This window comes from Colletotrichum navitas (assembly GCF_030913465.1).
Source record: "Colletotrichum navitas strain CBS 125086 chromosome Unknown LY79scaffold_3, whole genome shotgun sequence".
Taxonomy (NCBI): Eukaryota; Fungi; Ascomycota; class Sordariomycetes; order Glomerellales; family Glomerellaceae; genus Colletotrichum; species Colletotrichum navitas.
The window spans coordinates 689032-712213 of NW_026850549.1; the positions used below are offsets into that span (position 1 = coordinate 689032).

General features: G+C 55.3%; 7 protein-coding genes across 7 annotated transcripts; 4 read left to right on the forward strand and 3 right to left on the reverse strand.

Annotated features, from left to right (window-relative positions):
* Positions 1-2859: 2859 nt before the first annotated feature.
* Positions 2860-6341, forward strand: LY79DRAFT_665607 (uncharacterized protein; the record flags this gene model as incomplete). Its single annotated transcript, XM_060563093.1, has 3 exons — positions 2860-2936; positions 3004-6265; positions 6330-6341. The coding sequence occupies 3 exons, from the start codon at positions 2860-2862 to the stop codon at positions 6339-6341; spliced, it is 3351 nt and encodes a 1116-aa protein (XP_060419726.1).
* Positions 6342-6436: 95 nt separating this feature from the next.
* LY79DRAFT_207042 (uncharacterized protein) lies at positions 6437-7246 on the reverse strand. Its single transcript, XM_060551506.1, has one exon. It carries the CDS (start codon positions 6956-6958, stop codon positions 6551-6553), a length of 408 nt encoding a protein of 135 aa, XP_060419727.1. The 5' UTR covers positions 6959-7246; the 3' UTR covers positions 6437-6550.
* A 927-nt stretch (positions 7247-8173) lies between these two features.
* LY79DRAFT_586529 (PHD-finger domain-containing protein) lies at positions 8174-12526 on the reverse strand (the record flags this gene model as incomplete). The annotated part of the gene is made up of 7 exons (XM_060560651.1): positions 8174-8614; positions 8670-8853; positions 8911-9357; positions 9461-9789; positions 10103-10196; positions 10413-12454; positions 12506-12526. 7 exons carry the CDS (start codon positions 12524-12526, stop codon positions 8174-8176), a joined length of 3558 nt encoding a protein of 1185 aa, XP_060419728.1.
* A 1227-nt stretch (positions 12527-13753) lies between these two features.
* LY79DRAFT_207181 (DNA-binding protein) lies at positions 13754-15772 on the reverse strand. Its single transcript, XM_060551507.1, has 4 exons — positions 15545-15772; positions 15042-15230; positions 14169-14981; positions 13754-14024 (listed from the first exon to the last, which is right to left on the reverse strand). Exons 1-4 carry the CDS (start codon positions 15558-15560, stop codon positions 13798-13800), a joined length of 1245 nt encoding a protein of 414 aa, XP_060419729.1. The 5' UTR covers positions 15561-15772; the 3' UTR covers positions 13754-13797.
* Positions 15465-16557, forward strand: LY79DRAFT_207200 (uncharacterized protein). Its single transcript, XM_060551508.1, has 2 exons — positions 15465-15532; positions 15605-16557. The coding sequence occupies exon 2, from the start codon at positions 15623-15625 to the stop codon at positions 16184-16186; it is 564 nt and encodes a 187-aa protein (XP_060419730.1). The 5' UTR covers positions 15465-15532; positions 15605-15622; the 3' UTR covers positions 16187-16557.
* Positions 16558-17127: 570 nt separating this feature from the next.
* LY79DRAFT_665610 (snf5/smarcb1/ini1) lies at positions 17128-19421 on the forward strand (the record flags this gene model as incomplete). Its single annotated transcript, XM_060563094.1, has 2 exons — positions 17128-19008; positions 19089-19421. The coding sequence occupies 2 exons, from the start codon at positions 17128-17130 to the stop codon at positions 19419-19421; spliced, it is 2214 nt and encodes a 737-aa protein (XP_060419731.1).
* Positions 19422-21706: 2285 nt separating this feature from the next.
* Positions 21707-22978, forward strand: LY79DRAFT_655635 (uncharacterized protein; the record flags this gene model as incomplete). The annotated part of the gene is made up of 3 exons (XM_060562671.1): positions 21707-22547; positions 22674-22896; positions 22959-22978. The coding sequence occupies exons 1-3, from the start codon at positions 21999-22001 to the stop codon at positions 22976-22978; spliced, it is 792 nt and encodes a 263-aa protein (XP_060419732.1). The 5' UTR covers positions 21707-21998.
* Positions 22979-23182: the final 204 nt, after the last annotated feature.

Here is a 23182-nt window from a genome sequence, read left to right on the forward strand (position 1 = left end):
TGACCGAGACTGGTTCTTCCGGACCTCGCTCCGTCGCGGCGATTTCTCCAAGATGGACTCTGCTGGTGGCAACGGCGGATGATGAGTCTGGGCTTCGCACTCAGCTGTTCATCTTGCAACTCTCGGGACGGGAAGTTCGGTCTGCGGATGAGTACACAGTGTAAGGGTAGGTTGGTAGCCGGGGCGCGCACACGTCTTCCCGCCAACCGGTCTGATGCCCTCCCATTCCTGGAATTCCACGGGCATGGGATTGTCAGCGGGACGTGGAAGGTTGGCACCTTCCACGGCATTGGAAGTTGGAAGATGTGGAGAGGCATACAAGTAACAGGCTAGGAAAGGACCCACGACCCCCTACTATTATTCCTATGCAGACCGCCGCGGGTGTCTGTATCGTCGTCCATCGTCCCTTTCTCTCTAGTTTCCTCCGGCGGCTCCACTAGGGCCGGGGCGAGGAAAGAGGGAAGACGTGAACAGGGAAGGAAGAGGCGGAGGGAGAAAAAGAGGTGGATGAGACCACATTACAAATTCGGTGCACGGTGCACAACAGACGATGCTTGATGGGAATGTGTCTCAGTACCTACAAGTAAGTAGGTAAGTAGACATGAAGGAGCAACGCACCACAAGAAGAAAGAGGCGAGCAGGGAAAGCATGACAATTGGCTTGACTAGTGTAGCGACAACGAGCGTGGTGTGTCCTCCCCCTAAAGACTGCGCCAAAGGTCGATCGGTTGCCGTTTCACACTGACCTCAGCCCTCCGCTTGACCCCGTTATGGGCGCCGCGTCGGGGTCGGCCAGTCCCTGTCTTACTCTACAGGTGCTGCCCTGGTCTAACTGCCTTCAAATCTACCTGTACGGAGTACGTGTGTAATGGAAGAAGGGAAAGAGACGGATGGAAAGAGAAGGAGAGGGGAGGTACACCGTAGAGAAGGAAAGAAGGAGGTGACGATGGACTAGACAAAAAGGCTAAAGAGGCACTGACGTATGACTGTGGCCCCGGTAAAGTCATGTACCTTGTCGGTACCTACCTATGTACATAGTATTCGCAGGTTCCCCCTCCCCACTGCCCCCCGCCCCCCTGGGGCGGCGACGGCGGCGGCGGCGACGGCGGCCTGGTTTAGATCAGGTACGGAGACCTTGCTTGGCCTCGTCTTTTACCTCGCACCCGCCGTTTCTTTGCTGGGCCATTTTTCTTCATGCCCGATGTGGCACTGTAGGTATAGTACACCTGCCTGCCTAGTCCAGCCCACCTGGGTCAACGCTGCTGTTGTATCCACGAGAAGCATGGAGACAAGAGGGGATTCCAAGCGACGGATAGATAGGTAGGTAATTACTAGGTAGGCAGGTAGTGTAGGTAGACGAACACTGACAGACAGACAAGGCAAGCCTTGGCTGCCACTACTGAGAGGCAAGGTCCCTTTCCCCTGCCTGACATTCCCTTCCTTTCCCTTCCCTCCCTACACCCCTAACAAACCACCCTGACTGGCCAACTCCCGTCCCGTTCTCCTACACTCGCACCTGGACCTGGACACTCACTCTTTCACTTGCACCAGCGCCAGTATCAGCGCGCACCAGAACCAACCAGTACCGGCAGCCAAGCCAGAGTCTCCTTTTACCGTTCCATCCATCAAACTACCACTGCGACCAATCCAAAACCTCAACTCACATATTCTCCTGCTGCTGCTCCTCCTCATTCATCCTCCCGTCTTTCTCCTCCACCTCCCCTCTCCCACTCCTACCTACTCTCCCGCTTCCAATCCCCGCCGCCAAACTCTCTATCCCTTTCGCCAGGCCTCATCGACCCTATTCTAATGAAGTCTGTATATTGAGACCGTTTAAACTTTTTGCTTCTTTCCTCGCTCTCTTTTCGTCTCGCTTATAAGAAAATATTGGAGGAAAGGACAACTAGTTTGTTTGGTTTTTGCCCGCGCAACAGTTCGTCAAGGAACCGGCCCTGGGATTCCATGAAATCTGGTCAGAGAGAAGCCCGACCAGACGGAACAAGCAGCACTACGCTACGCTACGCATTGCGCATCGCAGCACCCACATTGACCAAGCCCACTGCCGCTAAGCTACGCGACCACAAAACGGCCACCCGGGAGTGACTGGCAAGAGAAATCTTTCCATCACCCACCCCAGCAGCCCAAAATCGTCTATAGCCCACTCGTCCCCCCGACATTCCTTGACCTCAACCACCCCCCCCTCCCCGACGACGCCTACTCTCCTTTTATTTTCTCGAGCACCCAGCTGCCTTTCTTCATCCGACTGGCTGGCCTGGCGTACCTTGTAATACCTGGAAAACACGCACGAAGACAACTTTCAACTCCTTCGACCTTTTCGACGAACATTCCTTAACAACATACGAGTCTCCTGTTTCGCCCTTCTGCTCCCGTGAACCATCACCAATCTGGCCACCTAAGCCAAATTCGACAACTTGGCAACAGGTTCGGATAACCTGCAGAAGACTCGTTCTGAACGTCAGTGGGAATCGACATAGCATCGTGCTGTCTCCCTCTCCTGCGACCCCCGATTGTTGAATACGAGCCGTGGCGGTCTCGAAGCTGTCCACAAAACATTGGGTCCAATTATCCTCTGCGCGTGTCCATTGTCACCTGGGAGAGCATTGCTCAATCCTCCACCGACAGCAACACACTGGGAAGCTCTAGTCTCACAACATTTTCCTATGAGGTTCGGCCTAGATAATTGATAATGTCAACTAGATCCGATCACTTGGCCATTGGTTACCCGCCCCAATCTGCCACACAGAATCGGTCGACTTCACCGACCGCCAACACATCCCCCATCGACTCTGCCGCTGCTTCATCCATCAGGTCTCCATTCGGCTTGAACCACTCTAACAAAATGGCTAGCGCTTCGCGATCAGGGGCTGGCTCTCCGTCGCACGAGATGCCAGGTTCCAGCAGGCTGTTCTCCAAGAGGTACGTTACTCACCGCCGGTCCCTTACAGCCCCTCGTAGCTTTTCTCGCTGACTTTTTCAACACTAGAGCTCGCGAGATTCAAGCCCAAGAAGGCGTGCCTGGATTGCCGGTAAATCCCTGGGGCGGTCCGCCAACAAGCGGCAACTCCACGCCCCTTCGCGAGAACATTCCCGAGTCGCCAACCGATGGCTTCCCTGACTTTGCTCAACTCCCCACACCTGATTCCTTGCCTCAGGCGAGACGAGCTCGTGCTGGAACTGTACCCTCGCGGTTCTCGCCTGGTGGTGCTGGCAATGGCTTGCTTAGCATTCCTGCGATGGCCCCCAAGTCGTCGCGACCAACGCCGTCCCACAGCCCCTTTAAATCTTCCTCTCCTGGCCTCGAACCAACCGAGACGGCCTCCAACAACTCCGCCCTGCTCTCGCGTCTTCGTGCAGGATCGATGCCCCAGAGAAGCCCATTTGCGCAGATCCCGGGCACAAGCTCGCCATTTGGTCCCTCCATCTTCAGCAGCTGGAACCCCGCTGGTACTGTCCGCGACCGGGGCATGACACTTGCGAGCATTGCTAGCATCGGCTCGACAAACGGGCCAAGCTCGCCGACCCAATCCCAGATTTCTAGAGAGGGAGGCGGAGAGAGTGATGTTCATATGAGGACGCTGGATTACTTGGGACTGGCTGAGACGCCCCAGCCTCCCCGCGCTCAATTGGCCACCCCGTACATACCGAGCTTCAACGAGTTTACTAAGGCTAATCGTTTCCGCTCATACTCGGTCAACAACAAGGACAAGTATGCAGACGACGAGGAGGACGACTTTGAGGACATGACTCTCGAGAGTCAGTACGTTGCCCACCTTCAGGACCAACTCGCGGCCACCAACGCTGCTATTCACAACCACAACTTGGCTGTGCAAGCTTTCGCGAACCAGGCCACCCGCCCCCGCGCCAGAACCGCCGGCGTTCTTGACACGCCTGGTTCTCGCCTCATGCGTACCTACATGTCTGGCAACGGGATGGGCAACGCAGTGCCTCCTGCCGAGATCCGTCTCCCAGACGAAAAGGAATTCGATGACCTCCCTCAAGCCGTGGCTGCCATGAACCTCGGACGGTCAAGCAGCCGCAATGCCGGTCTGCTCAATGCGGAGGATCAGGGCCTCGAGGGTCCTACCAGCGCTCTCTGGCTCGGTAGCATCCCGACCTCCACCACGACATCGACTCTGACCGAAATGTTCAAGTCGTACGGCCCCATTCTGTCTGCCCGCGTCCTCACACACAAGAATTGTGGCTTTGTCAACTTCGAACGGATGGAGAGTGCCATCACCGCCAAGGCCAGCATGAACGGCAAGGAAATCTTTCCCGGAGCTGGCCCGATCCGCATCAACTTTGCCAAGCCGCCCTCTGCCTCGAACACTCCCGGTCACGACGGGGTTTTCCCTTCGCCCAGCCCCGACCCTTTCTCCAAGAACCAGGATACCCCGCAGAATGCAGCCTCTGGCGCCGCCGCCGACAACGGGAGCACAGCAGCTCAGTCAGCCAATGCAGCTCCCACTGTCCCCCCTTTGTCCGAGATGACGACCGACATTTTGCGAATCGTGAAGCAGTTCCAAGCTTCGGACGAGGATGCAGCCAAGATCTCCCGCAGCCTTCAGTCTTCTATCCAGTTCACCAACTTTGTCGACGAGATCCCCCCCATCCGGGAACCAGCCCATACCCGGGTTCACGATGCCCCGAGGCTTAGAGATATCAGGAAAAGAATCGACAACCAGAGTCTGTCTCAGGCTGAGATCGAGACGACCGCCCTCGATATGCTGCCGGAGATTGCCGAGCTGTCATCCGACTACCTCGGCAACACGGTTGTACAGAAGCTTTTCGAGCACTGCTCTGACGAACTCCGGGATGCCATGCTTGCCGAAATCTCTCCTCACATGGCAGAAATTGGTGTACACAAGAACGGCACTTGGGCTGCCCAGAAGATTATTGACGTCTGCAAAACTCCTCATCAGATGACCTTGATCGTGGAGAACTTGCGCCCTTACACCATCCCCCTGTTCCTCGATCAGTACGGCAACTACGTCCTCCAGGGATGTCTCAAGTTTGGAGCTCCTTTCAACGACTTCATCTTCGAGACGATGCTCAGCCGGATGTGGGAGATTGCTCAAGGCCGTTATGGCGCCCGAGCTATGCGTGCGTGCTTGGAGAGTCACCACGCCACCAAGGAGCAGCAGCGAATGCTTGCTGCTGCAATCGCTTTGCACAGCGTTCAGCTTGCTACCAACGCTAACGGAGCTCTGCTGTTGACTTGGTTCCTGGACACCTGCACGTTCCCCCAGCGCAGGACTGTTTTGTCACCTCAGCTGGTCCCCTACCTCGTACACCTATGCACTCACAAAGTTGCGTATCTCACGGTGTTGAAGGTAATCAACCAGAAGGCCGAACCCGAAGCGCGCGACACCATCCTCAAGGCACTCTTCTTCACACCCAACGACCAAGTCCTCGAGGCGATTCTCAGCGACCACGCCTGCGGCGCCACCCTCATCTTCAAGGTTCTCACCACCCCCTTCTTCGACGAGAGCATTCGCAGCCAGGTGGTCGAGAATGTCAAGAACGTGCTGGTACGCATCAAGGCGCAGCCCGGACAAGGCTACAAGCGCTTGATGGACGAGGTCGGTCTGTCAACTCGTAACAGCGGCGGTGGCGGTGGCGGCGGCGGCCGTGACCATGGGCACGGAAACTCCAACTCCAACAGCAACAACGAGCAGCGGCAGCGACCGACTTCCCGCCAGGCCAACATGAACAGTCATCACCAGCAGGCGGCCCACGTGAGCAAGCAGCAGTACTACAATCCGTTGAACCAGCCTGCCAACGCTTCTAACTACGATTTGGGCTTCGGTGGCCAACGCAACGAACCTGCCGACGCAAACATGCCGCCTTTCCCTCAGTATGGCGTACAGAACCCAATGTACAACCCGTCGAACTCTCCGATGCCGACTCCTGCGAACTTGCAGCAGCTGCAGTACCAGCAGAACATGCTCAACCGCGCAACACCTCCTGTCAATAACTTCTTTCCCCCGATGCAGGCAGGCTTTGGAGGTTACAATAGCCCAAGTCCCTCGATTGACCAGTATCGCAGCCAGAATCTGGCAAACAGCAGCCCCATCCAGCCGCCGGCGAACCAGCTTCCTCAGATGCCGCCAGTCCAAGCGCCGTACGCACCCCCTGGATTCGGTATGAACATGGGCATGACGGGCTACGGCGGTTACGGCAACATGGGGGGCATGCAGAGCATAGCTTATATGCAACAGGAGCAAGTCAACGGAAGACGTGGCCGAGTAAGCCAATCCCCTTTCGCTTCCCAGCAGCATCAATATAAGCAGCGGCATGACTGACACGAAGGCTCAGAGATGATTCGAAGGCGATTTGTAAAGATGAACTGCCGGTCAGAGACGGTCTGACTGGTTCATGCCGCTCTTTTGTTTTGCTTGATAAGGGATGGCTTGGTATGGGATCGGCACAGGAGTTTAGTGGATCTGGTTCGTCATGTAAGAATGTTTCCAGGAGTACACGCCGTCTGATGTGCCAGGAAAATGCACAAGCCACTACAGTTGAGGAGTAGGTCATGTCTTGATGATAGACAGGGCAACACCATGAAGCTTGCGCCTCCGGATTAGTGGTCGCAGCAACGAGAGGGGTTTATATTTTCGCTTCACACGGGGCTCCAGTAGCTCATTGCACTTCTTCACCTTCCTGTCCTTTTCTTTACAATTACTTGGGGAAGTTTCTACGCACTTACTATTACTACCCTCACCATGCTTGCGGCGTGGTACATAGAAGGAAACCCCGAGGGAGGGCGGCCCGGATGTTGTCCTGAAGCCCCTCGCGAGGAAGGCAGACGCCAGAGAGAGAGAGAGAGAGAGAGAGAAAATGCATTTAGCTGTTGCTGTCACAGTCGAAATGTCACCACGAACTGTCCCTGGAGCCGAGCCGGTGGTTGTTAAGAACAAGACGAGCAAAGCATGTGGCATGTGTATGGGATTCCGGTCATGTAGAAGAAAAGATGAAAGCAAGTATTCATTAGGGTTGGTCGGTCATTCATTTATTCTCTGATGCCGAGGTGGCTTCCACCTTCACTTTGCCACCAGGCCTTGTCACCACCTTATCTCACCCACGTTCGGGCTCGTTTCTTCATTAGATGGCATGGGAGGGGAGCAAGGGTGTTAGTACTGTTAGGTTAGTGGGCATTGTCGTAAAACCTAAGTTGTTATTCCAAACGTCCGTCCCGCCTTGCTGGTGCTATGCCAGTCCTGATTCTTCTTTTCGTCGTCGTGGACGATGAAAGGAAAGGGCACGGTAATGGTAGGAGGGTAGGCATGTTATGGGATGGGATGGAACAGCTCATACGGTGTAGCATTCTATCTGATGCCCCTTGGGGCTCTCTCTGTTTCCCTTAAGTTCATTCCCAACCCTAGCAGGGGTCAGGCCAACCTAATCGGCCAGCGCGGTCCAGAATGCATACTCTCTCCTTTTCCTGCTCTCCCCCTCCCCCTCCCTCTCTCTCCACCTGCCTCGAAAATAAGAGACGCCCTTGTCCGCTTTACCGTCCCCTGTTCCCTCAGTCCCGAAGAGGGAATCATTACGATGGAAAGTAGTAGCCAATAATACAAGGTGAGGCAAAATCAAAAGGAAAGGGGAAAACAAGAATAGGAATGGAAAAAAGCCGCCGCCTCAACACGCATGGCCCATTCCACTTCCCCTTCTGCCTCCACTCCAATACAGGCCATATAACCAGATGCCCGAAAAGCACACGCATCCCCTTTGTTGTCCACGCTCGCTCGTTTGTCTGCAATTCCGACTGCAAACTCAGCGAGAACTAAAAAAAAAATTGCTGGGGGCATGGATGCAAACGTACCCTCCCTCAGCAGCAACGCTGGAGATTCGTAAGAACGTTGGGATCGCTTTCTCGACAGCTGTTCGCGTAATTGACCGTCTACCAACCGTCACCCCTTGGGTGGTTGTTTTTTTTCATCTCAATCGCGAAATGATTTGTTCCTCCAAACTCCAGATCCGTGTGGGGTCATATCTTAGGGAATCATTTGAGCGATAATAAGGAAAAGGGACTAGGCAATGGGTTTACCGCGACTGATGGCACTGTATATCCCTTCGTGACTCCAGTGAGGGAGACTGCCTAAGAAACTGCCGTGCGTCGACAAATATAGTGTTGAAAGTAATAAACGATGTATTCAAGGCCGCTCAACAATAGCGACCTCGTCAATATCCATGATGGCCATTTCGTCTTCGTTCCTGTCGTTCGGAATCTCCTGGGATGACTTTTCACCCAGGCTGTTGATTGGTTCCGGATTATCCTGGGTGGTGGTTGCAGGTGTTGGCAAGTCGGCAGGGGGCTCCATGGACTCGTTTTTGGTCGAGGATGAGTCGCCCTCGGCGCTCTCAGTACCGTATGTGTCGTTGTAGTCCATCATGGTTTGCTCACCCTCTGCATCATGTGCACCAGCAACCTGCTGGCCAGCCCCAAGAAGGCTTCTGATGCGGTCTGACATGGCGTCCATCTGGGCCAGCATGGCGCGGAGACTCTGCTTGTCCGCTGCATTGATATGACCGCTGGCGAAGTTATCTGCACTTCCACGCGCCATGAGCGAGAGTATAGCTGGATCGGCAGTTGACTAAGGACATGTCAGTTAAATGTGCAGCTAATCCATATGGCGCACCTTAGCTTACCAGCAGGGCCTGTGTCAGGTCGTCGAGCTTGGTGGTTGGCTGGCTGGATGCCAATTCGACCAAGTTGAGCACTGTCTGCTGCTCCGCGCGCGAACGTGCACCCAGAGATATACTGGCTGGCTGTGGCTGGGCCTCGGCCAAAGACGGTAATCCATTGATGTAGCCTGCGCCATCCTTACGAAGCCTATAAAGTTGTTAGCGTTGTCAATGACCTATATTCAGTCAATAGCGCCAAACTCACTGAGAAATGAAGTCGAGAACGACGCCCTTGGCAGGTAACTTGTAGACACGCCCAAAAGTCTTCACATCGTTCCACCCTGCCTCTTCTCCTTCTGACTCCTCCTCTTCTTCAATCTCAATGACACCATTGTTTTTCATGCCACGGCTGAAAGCCGGGGTGATGGCAGGAGCTCCTTTGATCTTCCGGAAACGGTGAGCTGGTGCAAGCTCTTTGGGCAGCTCAGCCAACAGATCGTCTACGTGCATCGGGCAACGCCATGTCCGCAACACAGGAGGGATTGCCAGCGGAGGGTCAAGGCAGTCCAGATGCCAGTAAAGGCCGCATTGACTACAGGGAAGAATGGCACGATTGTCGGCTGCTGGACGTTGGCAGCTGTGACAGAGAACAGCAGAACCATCGGCGTCTCGAACCTTGAAGAAGTCCGGGGCTTCTTCATACCCTTTCTTCCTGTGGCAATTGTTAGCTGTGTTTTTCTCGACAATGGGGACCAGTTTCAAAACGAGGTGCTGCCGAGATCATCGGATGACAAACATCGGAATTCATCACTTACTTAGGCTTCGCTGGAACCACGATATCTTCGTACTCGCCCTCGGGGCCAACTTTGACACCTTCAAAGTATAGCTGGACACGCTGTGGCAGCTTGAAGGCTTGGGGATTAGTCTTCTCCAGACTGTTCAGCAAACCGCCAAAGGGACCCTTCTGTTCGGGTACCCTGGTGGGGTATCTGTTGCTGAAACAGACATTGCAAAACCACTCCTCGGGTAGAGTGTCGCCCAGGCCAAGGTCGACGCACTCAAAATGGAACGATCTGGAGCAGTTCTCGCAGCAAACTAGGTCCCCAACACCACCGCACGCCGAGCAATAGTCGTCGTTCACATCCTGACGGAAGTTAATCAGCAACAAACTCTCGGAGGTGCGAAATGAATGAAATGAGCGTGAGCATGGGTGTGGGTGCAGGCTGGCCAGCACAAATGAGAGGTCGGAACTGGCCGCTAAACTCAGTATCCCACAGAATGAGCGCCTTGGCCACCGAAATCGATTGCGTCTCAGGCAGCCGAATGCTCCTGTACTCCTCCGTCATGCCCACATACCCCCGGAGCTGGCTGCATTCATTGGCTGCACTCCTCACGGAAGCATATGGAAAGACTGCAGCCTCACGCTGGAATGGTTTAAATGTGAATTGCCTGCTTACCTGGTTCGTTGGGCCTCCATTCGCGACAGATGCACCGCCCTCGCCGCTAGGTCGGGGTACGCCAGCCGCAGTGCCTCCTTTCTTCTTCATAGGCCTGGAAAGACGGGTTAGTATTCGACCAGGTTCGACTGAAGGACAAGCTGTGGTGAGGTCTCTAATGAGGATGACAACGGCAATGAGAATGCCGGGATGCGGCGCTGCCCAGCTCGCCGCCCATGGCTGCCGGAATCACCTCGCGAACCCGCGCCACCACGTATCGACGAAAAGGGCAAGAGAACGATGATGTAAAAGGGGGCCAAAGAATACTCACGAGGTTTTGATGCGCAGACCCGTCCGTTGCTTCTTCGTTGGACGAAGGTTCGTGGGCGTCGCGGCCCTAGAGCTCGTCGTAGGCGTGACGTCGTCAAGGAATATTGGCGCAGTCGGAGAGCTTATATTGTCAATCTCGTCGTGTGTCCTCTTGGCTGATCTCGTGGTCCTCGTGCTCAGGGTCAGATTAGGGGTCGGGTTGGGAACGGGCGTCCGAGTTGACTTGCGCAGGTTCACCGCTGGCGAAGAGGCAGCCACGGAACCGGCCCTGCTTCTCATGTCTGATCCACGAATGTGGCTCTCAGGCTGGGGCGTCTGGCTGATGGTACTATCGCGTGCATGTCTTCTGCGTGCGGTGTTCGCATCGTCGCTGGGCAACACACGGTGAGCCTTGTCCTTGCTAGAATTCTTCTTTCCAGGCGGTTTGGATGGTGGTGCTGTCGTCGAAAGGTTGGGGAAGATGGGTGAGGAAAGTCGACCAGGCATGTTGCCAGCTCCTGCAGCTTGGGATACATTTGGGGGGAGGGTGGGTGAGTTTGGGTTGGATGCGTCAGACACGCTCGTCTTAGTAGCAAGGGATCTGCCGCGCCTCTTCATTGGCTGGAGGTCGATTGGCGGTGGTGCGCTGGTTGAGGCGGTCTCGGTGTCGGCCCCAGCAGCCGTGGCAGCCGTCGTGGCAACAGTCGTGGCACTGTGACGGCGACTGTGGCTGTCCCCTTGCTGAAATCCCACTGGAACGGGCGGAGAGCTGGGAGAAGGCGAGTCGGGTGGCAACGACGGGGACGCAGAGAGCTCCGACAACGACGAGTCGCTGCTTGCCGAATCTCTCCGAGCGCGCCTGCGTGACGGTGTCGTGGCGGCCATGGTCGTCTCGGCCGCCAGCAAAGTAGGCTCGTCATCCATATCCACGTCGTCAAAGGACGATTCGGGTGTTTTTCTGCTTTGGGTGGGCTTTTTGGTCGGCGTTGCTTCCTGATCGTCGGATTTGGCAGTGTCGAGCGAGAGAAGATTTCCGTAGGGTGCCGGTTTTGGCTTGTGAGGGGTGAAGCGCGAGTTGGTGGAAGGAGGCACAAAATAATAGCAGGCCTGGTTGTCCTTCTTGCCCTCTCTCTTCTTGTCCTCGATAAGGCGCGAAAACTCGTCCAGAGTGTCTTCGTCGGCTGTTTGGTGGAAGACGTCCTCCAGCATGGACAGGAAGGCTTGGTTGGAAGAATTTTCGTCGTAGAGGGTCCGGAGTGCCCACGCAGTGGGATAGCGATAATGCCGGAGCGCCTCCTCGACTGCGACCTCCACGGCCTTTTCAACGATGTCCTTGTTCTCAGGCGTCGACTCTGAAGGCTGCACGGCGTCGCTAGAAGGCGCTGCTTGATGGACTGATGAAGATGCGCGGCGACTTACCGAGGAGCGCGACAGACTCTTCCGTGAATGCGAGGCTGATGCACGACGACCTAGACCCTTTCCACCAGCAGCTTTAGGCGTGTAATCCTCGTCGTCTTCGTCTTCGTCCAGACCACATGCAGGCAAAGACTTTCTGGCCTGTTTCTGAACCGCGGCAGGAGGTGAAGGAAGGGACGGAGGTGGTGTCTCTGAGCGCTTTGCTGCTGGCGCACTTGCTGCTGCTGCTGCTGCTGCTGCTGCCGAGGCAGCGGCTGCAGCGGCCGAACTTGCTGAGCTTGACTTCAAAATGATCTTCCTGACGGGTCCCGCGCCATCCTGACCCGGCCTCTTCGTCGCCGGTGCCTTAGGAAGGGCTCCGAGGGGCGCCATGTTCTCTGTGACGCCGTATCGCACCAATCCAGCCTCCTCAAAGCTCGGCTTGCTCTGCACCGTCGGCTCCAGCCATTTCTGCATGAATGTCCTCGAGGCCTCGCTCGATCCATTCGGTTTCTTGACCGGCTCCGTTCCTCCATTGGCTTGCTGGTGCGGACTGGAAAATCGCGACCGCGTGGCTCTCGTGCTCGTGGGCATCATGGCAGCAGGGCTTTCGGGGGCCCCTGACTTCCTCGCCTTCAACCAGACAGGCAAACGCTCCGACTCGGACGCCTGCAATCGCGTTAGTTCGTGTCTTTGTAACAGGATATAGTTGGCAATTACTTCTCTGGTCTTTGAAGGCATTCAGCGGTTCGTTTCGGGCGCGTTCCCTCCACTTTGCGACGCGAAGGGCTTGGGGGAGCAGGAGGGATGGGAGGGAAAGGGTGCGAAGCTGCGGGATGGACCTCGAGGATTTTCGTTGGCGACGGACTGGGGGCTAAAGAGCTACAAGCTGCTTCAGCGGAAGGTGCTCCCGGGCAGAATATCACTTAGGCAGGCTACACGACGAGTACGGCCGACAAACAGGGGGCGTGGGGGGCCGAGTCACAGCACTCTTGGGGGCCCCTTAGCTTAGAGCCACAGCACCACCCACAAGCTGACCACTGCTGGCCCGGTGACTTACACATACTTTTGCTGCACGTTGGCGTTAGCCAAACTGTCTCGTCTCCGCCTACATACCGAACCAAGATGAAGGCTTAGAGGACGTCGCTTGGTCTTTATCTACCGCACGCAGAACCATCCTCTCGAGGAAAGATGAGTATTAGTCGTGCGTTACTCGCCCCGGGCTCTCGCCTCCAAAGGGGCTGGGTTCTGCGGGAACTCACCAAACAGCCACCATCCATCCGGCGGGTCTCTGCCGTATCGACGACGACCAGGGTGGGAGAACCTCTGGAATTGGAGCAATCTCGTGCCGCTCATCCTCGTGGCTCGCTATTCCCCCGGCCGACGACTTCTCCTGGCGTGTTCAGTCTCATCGACGTTTCCTCCCCACCCACCCTTGTCGTCCTTCACACTCTGTTTCCTCGATTGGCAAGGCATCGTCACTCTGCTAGGTATAGCAGCACATAGCAAAGTAACCATTCCCCTCTCTGGATTCTTCGGGGTCACTCATCACTCAAGGGTTAGGTCCAGCGATTCCGGCAGTCAGCCATGCTCAAAGGTCCGAGATGAAGTGTATGCAGATGACTTGTCTTTGTTCGGCGGCAAGTCTCCATCCTATTCTCTGCCAAAAAGTAAACCAGCCGGCATGTTTGGAGCTGCTTGCCGGGCCTCCCGGCGGAACTGCCCAGGGCTGCGGGTGCCGCTGGCTGAGCGAAGCTTCAGGCGAGCGAGCCGCTCCTCGGCATTCCGACAAACAGTTGCGCAGCCAGCAAGTCGGCCAGTCAGCCAGCTCTGGCGTGGGACAAGCAAAGCGAGCGTTCCTATTTCCGGCCTCATCCTGGCAGAGATCATATCGACTGCCCCAGGAGCAAAATCACTTATTTTGACTTTCACGACAAAACAATTGTGGGCGCAAAATCGGGCCGCCCCATTGCTCCTCTTATTGACAATCACCGCCGTTTCCCACTTTCGGCTTACTCCTCGTCGCTCTCCTCTTCCTCCTCACCGCCTGCAGCAGCAGCCTTCTTGGCGGGCTTCTTCTTCTTCTTGTTCTTGTTCTTGCTCTTTCCGGTATTTCTGGAAAGAGGTTGTTCCAAGATCTTGAGGACCTCCTCGTCCTCAATCTTTTTGTCCGACTTGACCTTGCTGAGGTCCAGCGCAGGGGGGGCGCCGAGCTTGGTGATGCCGTTCTTGGTGATGGCTGCCGCTGTGTTAGCACTCTGACTATTTCAAGCTGTGCAACGAGAGTATAGTAAAATTAAAAAAAAGAAATTAAAAAATAAAAAGGAAAAGAACAAAAAAAGGAAAAGAACAAAAAAAGGAAAAAGGAAAAAGGGGAGGTTACCAATCGTCGAGAGGTAGCGGGCGACGGGGGAGTTGTCCTTGTCACCGACAACCTCGTACGCGCGGAACACGTTGCCACGGACACACTCGACGACGCCGGACTTGGCATCACGCTCATCCTCAAGCTGGCGCAAGCTGAAGGGGAAAGTACCGAACTTCTTCTGGACCTCGGAGAGGATCTTGCGGGAAGTCGGGCGCTTCAGGCCGTAGTTGGTAGTGGTGCGTCGGTGCAGAGTAGTTCTCTGGTCGAAAGTCTTGACCTTGCCGGCGCCCAAGCTCACGCCCATCTCGACACCCCAAACCTCACCGACCTCGGGGACACCGTCGCCCTTGGTACCCTCAGCGGGGGCAAGGACAATCTTCTTCTTGCCCTCAATCTCGTTGCGCTCGAACAGCCATGAGGTGGTGCTCTCAACGAGGTTGCAGTCGTAGGCCTTGACAACCTTCTCGAGCAGGCTGGTGATCTTCTGCTGCGAGGGAGGCTTGGCGGCGGCGGCCTTCGCCTTCTCCTCATCGGTGCCGGAAGCGAGCAGGCCGGGGGGGACGATCAAACGGAGAAGCAGTTCGTTGGCGTAGTAGTTGGCGAGGAGCAAGTCGGCAGTGCGGCCAGTGATCTCCTCACCGGACTTGTCCTTGGGGGCTGCGATGACGGTGTCGCAAACAATTGAGCCAAAGCCATCGATCTGAGCACCAAGCTGGATCTTGACGGGCTCGCCCTCCTTGATCTCAACGTTGGCCTCTGCCTCATCGGAGGTGAGGGGAGTGTAGGGGGTCACGAAAGAAGCCGGGGAGATGGTGGTAGGGTGGGAGAAACCTGCGCAGGGCGATGAGAGTCAGCAATGTTTGCGACAGGCAGCGGCGAGAAGAGACAGACCCTTGTTAACCTTCTTTCCGCGATAGACCTTGGCGAGCTCTTCCTCGATGAGCTTGTCACCCTTCTCACAGATGGTGACGATCTTCTCGCCAGGGACGACGAGCTCGGCGACAGCAGCCAGGACCTTCTCAGAGATCTGAGCAGCGGTCTTGTACTTGGTGAGCGTGTCGGGGTTGTTGAGCGTGTAATCTATGACATGGTCAGCGACTGCGCATTTCGTGTCGAGTCCATGGCATGGCGGCAATGTAGCTCGAGTGTCTTGAGTCTCCTAGGCAGGGAGAGGGAGGGACCCTCGTGTGCTTTTGCATGGCTGGTTGCTCTGGGTGATAGAGGGTAGCAGCAGCGTGGACTGTGCTGGAGTGTGTGACGCAAATGCAGCAGGAGCACGAGCAGGAAGACACGAGTAGGAGGAGCAGGCGCCGGCGCCGGCGCCGCCTCGAGGGGTAGATGATGAAGGTAACAAGATAGCTAGCTACAACAAGGAGAGCGAGGTAGGTACTGACCGGTTTCCTCCGACATATTGGCGGTATTTTCTGGGGGTGGGTTGACTAAAAAATCAAAAGGATATCTCAACGATAGTGATGCACCGGTCCAGATCTCGGGGGGCTGAACTTTGGGAAAAGAGATGCAGGTGCAGTGCAAAGTTGGTTGTGTTCCAGCGCAAGTATTTTGACGACAAATACGTCGATTTTCAGGGCGGGGAAGGAGGGGCTCGTCGCTGTTTGTGGGTGCTCGGGCAGGTCAAGGTCAAGGTGCGGGTGAGGGTGTGGTTCAAGGTCCAGCCCAGCGTGATGTGCACACTACCGATCTATGGTGGAGACTATTTGTGCAAGCAAGGGTTACTTAAAGTCTCCTTACGCGTATGGTGTGTGTTCGCGTGCCGCGTCAGGGCCATGAGCCGCCGCCACCTTTTGAATGAGCGGCCAGCTGGTTACCTGTTCTCATGTGGCTCTTCTTTTTTATGCATACCATACTCGCACTGGGGCGCGGGAGAGACTTATGCGCCAGCTCTTGTTTTGGCGGTGGGTCGCATGCTGAAATTTTGCCTGGGTCTGGGTCTGGGTCTGCAGCTTGCAACTGCTGTGAGGTCATTGAACTCTTGGAGAGACGAACAGACACACACACAGAGAGAGAGAGGGAGATAGAGAGGGAAAGAAAGAGACTGAACCCAAGGCGCACGTACTGCGAAAAAAGTAAGAAAGGATCTTGAGGCTCGGCCGAGTCCCAAGCTCCCCGAGGGGCAACTCAGCCGAACTCGGAACAACCCGCCCCGTCTATACCTATGGGCTTGGAAGGCCACACGCTGGTCGTACCGTTATGACAGCTATACCATGCGAGTGCTGAGTGAATGGCCTCATTTTTGAACACCACTAGCAGTGGGTTCATTCACCGCTGCGTTATGGATACTCGAGTTCCTCTGAGTGATGAAGAGGAGTCTTGTCATGTAACTTGTCCAGCAGATATCACAACGAAGTAAGGCCCTCTGAGTCACCTATCAATCACAGGGTTTCAAAATGGCTTCACTTTAGAGCCAAGTGCTTCTTGCTCTGACAGCCAGCCACACTGATTGATGAACTTTGGTGTGGCGCTTGTGAGGCGGTGCGCGGCCACGGATGGACGAGGCGAAGCGAGGCGAAGCGAGGAGAGCTCAGAACGCGCTCAGGACGTGACCAAGGATGTACAGCTCTACCAATTTGTATGGGGAGGTACACGGTTGTAAATTTCACTGTACCATCGGCGCTGGGACCCCTGCGAGCCTGGTATTGGCCAGTCCGCATTAACACCGTTAGGTCTCTTGCCAGAACCTGCCACATATATTGGCCGCGAGACACTGCCCCGATACAACTGATGCGTTAGCCTATTTGCGCCAGCCTTCCCCAGTCCAACACCAACACGGAGAACAGGAGAGACTGCGACAGACGTAGCAGAATCCACCTCTTACTCGAGCCCCAACGTTGAAGCCATCGCCAATTGGCAACCGCCACGACACGCGCAATACGAGCATAGACCTGCTTGCGCCTTTACGTCCCGAGCTCACGGCAGTCGCATCGCTGCGGCGATTCGGGAGGCTGCACTTTTCCCCAACATGGCCGCCCAGCCATCCACGTTCACGCCCACCGCGGCCGGCGCGACAGCATCCTCTTCGGCCTCCACATCCGCGTCCGCCGCCAACGATCACGATGGCACGCCCCAGTCGGCCGCGGCCAAGGCGCTTCCCGTTCGTAACAGGGACTCGTTCAACAAGCTCCAGGTCGAGCGCTACGTTACGCGCGATTGGTATCACTCCATCGCGATGAAGGATGCCCAGGAGCGCTTCGAGAAGGACATGCAGCAGATGAGGGATAAGATTGATGACTACAACATCGTCAAGACCCAGCGCGTATACTTCCCTCCGAGCAAGCTGTACGGCGAAGGTTACCGCGGCTTCGGGAACGGCTACACCGACATTGACCCCCGTATGAGAGCGCCCTTCCCAGCCCAGGTCATTTATCCGAGCCAGAAGCCGCGGCCGGGGAAACGCCAGTCGCATCCGCTACGATGGAAGAAGAAGGAGCTGAAGAAACAGGCGGAGCAGCACGAAGAGCTCGTGCCGGTACGAATAGACGTTGACTGGGAGAAGATCAAGCTACGCGACACCTTCACTTGGAACCTACACGACAGGATAATCCCGGCCGAGCTTTTTGCGCAGCACCTCGTCGAAGATTTGGGCGTCCCTCTGGATGCCCAGCACAAACCCGTCCTCGATCAGGTCATCCTGCAGATGCGCGACCAGCTCAACGACTTTTACCCCTTGGTCTTCTCAGAAGAGGACGCGCTCGACCCGGAGCTGCCCTATTCTGCCTACAAAAATGACGAGATGAGGGTATTGATCAAGCTCAACGTCACTATCGGCGGTGTGACCTTGGTCGACCAGTTCGAGTGGGATATCAACAATCCTCTAAACTCTCCAGAGGAATTCGCCGCCTCCATGACTCGCGACATGGCGCTGTCTGGCGAGTTCACCACGGCTATCGCGCATAGCATTCGAGAGCAATGTCAATTATTCACACGGAGCTTGTACAGTGTCGGACATCCCTTCGATGGCCGCCCAGTCGAAGACCCCGATCTAGTCGCCGCCTTCCTACCTTCTCCACTACCGTCCGTCTTCAGACCTCAGCAGCAGGCCAAGGACTATGCGCCATATCTGTACGAGCTCAGCGACGCCGATTTGGAACGAAACGAGGTCATCTTCTCCCGAGAACTGCGGCGCCAAAAGCGCTCCATCAACCGTCGCGGCGGCCCCCAACTTCCAGACCTCAAAGAAAGACAGCGCACGATCAGGACGCTCCTTGTTTCATCCGTGCTTCCAGGAGCCGCCCCCAACATTGAAGAGAGCACATTGTACAAGCGCGTTGCTGGTGCGCCGAACACTCGCAAGCGGCCAGGAGCCCGCGACGGCGAGGTGTCCGATTCCGACGACAGCGAAGACTCTGGGCCGGATTCGCCGGGCGTCTCCCAACTCGGCGGTGGCACGGCCAGGACCAGAGGGCTTCGCGGGGCTGCAAGCGCTGCTCAGCAGAGGATTACGAATCTCGGCCGCTCAGAAACCCCCGAGGCGAGCATCATTCACCACCACGAGACTCGCAGAAACATTGGTCGCACGCTGCGTGACACTCGCGACGAGACTGAGGAGCCTAGCCAACTGATTGTCACACTGAAAGTGGGCAAGGACAAGCTAAGGAGACTACTCCAAGCCCCGAGATCAAGGGTTACGCCGAGCGGATCACAGACTCCCTCTACACCCGCACACACTCGCATACCCAGCGCTGCTGCGGCGGCAGCGGCGGCGAGCTCGATGCCTCCGCCGTCTACGCCAGCTTCCAACAGCCAAACGCTTCCTACCACGCTTGGCACGCCTCTTCCTCAGGGCCAGATCGGTCGACAACCTGCACCGCCACCCGTTGCTGGTCAACCACCACCACCTCCGGTAAGTAACTACATGATACTTTGACTTGGCCTCATAATAGAGACCAAGTATTATTGGAAACGAAAGCTAACATTGGTCAGCCTCCGCCACCTGAATGGCTCAAGGACTGCTTGCAGCAGCTCAAGAATACCTACACCTTTGACAACTTTGAGGGCATGATGAAATATTCAGCCATCAATCCGGACACTGAGATGCCCATATCCGTACCCGCAGGATCACAGCCACCAGAGGGGGCCAAATGGATGTTCCTTCCGCGCATTCGTTGTCTTGACTGTCCTGGCAAGCTGTATACCCCTGGGCCTGAGATGACAGCCGGCAACTTCGAGGTCCATCTGCGTAACAAGCAGCATCGTCAGAAGGTGGATGCCAGAGTGGGCAAGGACACGTCACCCGCTGCTATCGGAACATCATAGGGTGATGATACAACCGTATTGGTTCTAGACTGGAATGTCTGGGCTGAGTGAACCCGAGCATAACGAAGCCACATTGGCAACTCGGCCCCGGGTGGGTAACCTGCTACCACCGCTCGCCATTGGCTGGTGAAATGAAAGATAGAATGGCAGCGCACAAGGGGCAATACTGGATATCCTGCTAAATGCATCTACAACCCATCGGCAAGACCAGGCCCTTATCATCGCTTCATTCGGTTCATCCATTATCATCCGCAACTTCACAAAGAAAGTCTGGGCACTTGAAGAGCGTATCCTTTAAATGGTTGGCAACATATAATGCTTGTGCAAGAGACCCTGTCTTCGTTTATCATTTCATGTGTTGCTTGTAGAACAAAAGATATTATCGCATGGGCATCATGGTCATGGCCAGGAGCTGTCTGAGAGAGGGCGCAGAGAAAAGAGAAGCGAGGGGACAAGCATCAGATCGATCTCGTGGCTGAAGGGGTTCTCCTTTTCTGTCACAACGGGTTTTGGGAGTTCATATTCTGCTGATCTGGCAGGATAAGAATTGGCCGGACTTTTTCTTGTCAATTGGGCGTGTCTGTATTTTTATAAGGACTGACTGAAGGGGAGGGTGTTAAGAGACAAAGGAAGTTGACGGCTGCAACTGTACATCCGACTTTTGCGAGCGCAGCGTCTTGCTGGAGGAATGTTGGTAGGAAGAACAATACCAAGGAGAAGCTCAAGATATCAACATTCCTTGTATGGGTTTTATTCTTGTTGCTCGCGTGTGTGTCATCAACAGAGCGATGTCTCCCCTCCTGGCAACTCAATCATACTGCGTTTTGTTGCAGGAGTATCGAGGTTATTTCATGTGCCATTCGATGCATCATCCATCGTAAAGCAAACACTCGACTTGCCACAGAGCGTAGATACATTGAAAACCACCAGCGAGTCACTGGTACTTATCAAGTCACTTCAGCAAGTTCGTCATGCTGCAACATTCAACCAAAGTCAGATACATTGTTAGTGAGAGCTCAGTTTAGCCCGAGCCAGAGGGGGCCTTCAAAGGACCACAAATACCAAGTGCAGCTTTTCCTCTTCCGACTCCTGGTGAAACCCGCGTTCATCTCAGTGCAGGTCTCCAAAACGTTGCCCTCTGAGCTTCGACAGCTCAAGATCAATACACCACAGGCCCAAAGGCATTTCCCAACAAGTTAAGTGGCGATTGAGCCTTTTTCTGGGTGAAATCTGCCTGCCAGCTGTCTATTTACGCAATCGCCCGAATTATATATGAGGTTTTGACAGCCGCTTCCATCGCGTCTGCGTCTATAAGTGCCTTGACTGTGGAAGTCAAACCCAAGAGCCGTAAGTATTTGAAAGCCCTGGGCCGCAACGAGTAAGTACGCTTTAACCAGGAAAAAAATCATGTATCTACGATAATTGATGTTTCCGTATCCCCCCATGAGCGGACAAGTACAGTCCGCCTTGTACAAGTAGGAATCGTAGCAAGTATATCCCAACAAGGTAGTAGTACCGTTTGCTTACTTCAACCGTGGCCAGCGACAGCATCAGCAATGCCCAGCGAACAAAGCCTGTATAGGCCCATCTTGTATGGAAAGAGTATATTAGTCGACACGAGCCGCAGGTAAAGCGAAATGCTTCCGCCCCCGTCGCTAGAAACAAGACATCAAGCACGATGGGAATCTGGCAGCGCCCTATATCAACTGAGCCGGTACCTCCGCGGCTGGAGAAGGCTAAGCTTCCCTCCGAAAGTCGAATCGGCGGTACGCGACTTACCATGATCTATCTAGCTCGCTGCCCTCAAGAGGTGCAATCATGTGTAATAGCTCCTAGAGCGTCTTGGTTCCTTCCGAATGTAACCCTTCCAACGCGCACTACGTGTTCCACGACACCACCATACTCAGCGCCCCCGGATTACCAGGCCTGGTCATTTGGCTGTATCAGGACTGGCACTTGGACAAGCTTTGCTTGGCAGCGGGTGGCTCTCCCCCCGGACGCTGTCTGTAGCATCTCGTCCTTTTAACATTCCGGGATAAAAGCTTCCAAATTTTCACGTAAAAGTTGCCGTGCTGCTTGATCAAAGTTTCGCCTCCGACGAGGATGTGGTTATCCAAACAGACGCACTCCCTCTTTTCTTTTTACCCCCGACTCTCTGGAGGGGTGGCAGGCTTTGAATTCAATACCGGCTAAATATTGTGTTCGCCCAGTTTCCCCAAATCAACCTTTGGGGAGGGTACTAAGAGCCGGAGGGTGGCGTCCGTAGAAATGTGACGTGGATAAAAAGGCCTGCTGTTCCCCCCCTGCCAATCACTGGCTTCTCGGTCCGCCCGACATCAGTTTATATTGCTCGTCATCTGCTATCGTCGAACGGCGCATCCAGCCGGTCACTAGTGTTCGCAATATACTATACCCAATGTCGCGATTCTCGCGTCCCGAGCTTCCGGCACGAATCCTCTCTACTGAAAACGACATATAAATGATGAGCCCGTCTCACGATCATTCAACACCCCCTCGTTTCTCATCCGAGTCCTAAACGACGCTCGCTCACATAGTTAACCAAACCAAGCTGCCAAGATGAAGACCGCCGCCCTTTTGTCCCTCCTACCCCTCGCGTCCGCCAAGGTCCTCTGGGATGGCCGCTTTAACGACCTATCCTCTTCCACCGACCTCAACAACTGGTCCTGGTCCAATCAGGTTGGCCCCTACCAGTACTACATCCACGGCTCTGGTGACGTGACGAAGTACGTCAACCTGTCGCCCTCGTACAAGAACCCCAGCGACGGGGCATCGAAGCAGGGAGTCAAGATCACGCTCGACAGCACGGCCTACTGGAACGGCCAGAATATGCGTCGTACCGAGCTCATCCCTCAGACCAAGGCTGCCATCGCGTCTGGCAAGGTGTGGTACCACTTCAGCATCTCGCGCAAGGACGCCAACGCACCAAGCGTCTTCCGCGAGCACCAGATCGCCTTCTTCGAGAGTCACTTCACCGAGCTCAAGAGCGGATGGATCAGTGGCGAGCAGGGCACCAGCAACAACAACTTGCAGTTTATGGTACAGGGCAAGAGTCTGTGGAAGACCGAGTGGAAGCCGGACGTGTGGCACAACGTTGCCTATGAGATTGTGAGTCCAGTTTCTGTCGCCCTATTCTCCCACAGCTCTTCTTTGTACCCTCTTCCGTTATGGTTTGACGAGGGCGGACCGTAAACGTAGTCCAGGGAGGCAAAGGCTAACGGCAATGCGGCGTAGAACTTCTCCAGCGGAAGTGTTGGCTTCTGGCACTCCGAGGGCAGCGCACCCCTGCAGCAGGTTGTAGCTCCGGTCTCCGCCTCGACTTCATCCAATGGTCAGGACTGGCATCTGGGTGTTCTCGAACTGCCTCGCAGCGGCTACTCCGACACTAACGAGGACTTTTACTTCTCCGGTGTCTACGTCGAAGACGGTGCCATCACCACCTCCGTCACTGGACCAGGTAAGCCTCAATAACACCGACCAAGATGCCAATGGCTGACATTTATCAACGCAGCTGCGTAGGAAAACCCCCGGAAGTTTAATTCACGACAGTGCCTGCGGATGGCAGACTCGATGAACATATATCGCCCAACCTTAAGTACATATCATTCTTGCAACGTGGGGAAAGTAAATTGGTAACCCAGAGTATTTGGTTTCATATGCCAATGTTTTATCTCAGATCGGGTTTCAGTCAGTTTACCCGCCGTGCCGTTTGTAAAGCCCGTCCGTGTGAGCCTTGTCGACCC